Source organism: Buceros rhinoceros, unplaced genomic scaffold (genome assembly GCF_000710305.1).
Source record: "Buceros rhinoceros silvestris isolate BGI_N320 unplaced genomic scaffold, ASM71030v1 scaffold24826, whole genome shotgun sequence".
In the NCBI taxonomy this organism is placed as follows: Eukaryota; Metazoa; Chordata; class Aves; order Bucerotiformes; family Bucerotidae; genus Buceros; species Buceros rhinoceros.
Genome location: NW_010416141.1, coordinates 1 through 912, shown reverse-complemented (window position 1 = coordinate 912; position 912 = coordinate 1). Strand labels below are relative to the sequence as shown.

General features: G+C 63.5%; 1 protein-coding gene across 1 annotated transcript in view; it reads right to left on the bottom strand.

The window, feature by feature from the left end:
* LOC104494830 (dynactin subunit 1-like) overlaps positions 1-867 on the bottom strand; it is a gene marked incomplete at both ends in the record, with an annotated part of 2,148 nt that extends 1,281 nt beyond the window's left edge. The window contains 2 exons of the mRNA XM_010137712.1: positions 11-238; positions 805-867. Coding sequence (XP_010136014.1) covers positions 11-238; positions 805-867 — 291 coding nt within the window. The remainder of the gene's footprint in view (positions 1-10; positions 239-804) is intronic.
* Positions 868-912: the final 45 nt, after the last annotated feature.

Here is a 912-nt window from a genome sequence, read left to right as displayed (position 1 = left end):
CCCCCCCCACCGCCTGCCAGAGGAGCAGCAGCAGGACTGTGGGAGACGACGGAGCCGCTCCGATGCCCCGGCGCTGCCCCAGGCCCCTGCCCTGGCCGAAGCCCACCTTGGTCTGTGGCCTGTCCGCGTCATACTCTCCCTCCTGCATGGCCGTAGCCATCTTGTTCATGGTCGCGATGAGGATGCTGCAGGACTGGCGCAGGCACTCGTAGGGGTTGATGCCCTGGGTGCCGTAGATCTGCAGAAGACAGGGACAAAGTGACAGGTGTCCCTGGGCTGGGCTCATCATTACAGCCCCCTCCCAGCCCCCCACAATGTGCCACAGCCCCTTGGGTGTGGCCGTGGAGCAAAGGCAACTGCGGGGGAGGATGACACAGAGCAGGGACCTCAAAGCCCTCTGTATTTTGGTGTTCTTCAGCACGTGTCAGCCCTGATGTGGCCAGCAGGATCAGGGCAGGGGTTAGTGGGGACCTGGCAGTGCTGGGGGAGCGCTGGGACCCAAAGAGCTTGAAGGGCTTTTCCATGATCCCATGACTGTTCCCCAGAGCTTACTCCCAGCCCCGCCAAGTCTCTCCCACCCAGAGCTGCTCAGGGGCAGGTCCATAGTGCTACAGGGAGCCGGCTCCTGGCTTCACCCCACTGCAGCAGGAACGAGGGAGAGCAAGAAGGGAGTTTCCCACCTGCTCACTCGCTTTGAAGGCCAGATCCTCCAGCTTCACGGCCTGCAGCCCCTCGTTCTCAGCCAGCGGAGCGATCATCTGCGCCCCTGCAGCGAGCAGTCATCTGCGCCCCTGCAGCGCCCACCTCCTGCAGCACGGCCACCACCCACGTCAGGTGCTTGCGGCAGTCCAGCAGCGTGTCCGACACCTGCAAGTCAGGTGGAAATGGTATGGTTAGGAACGGCAGAGACAC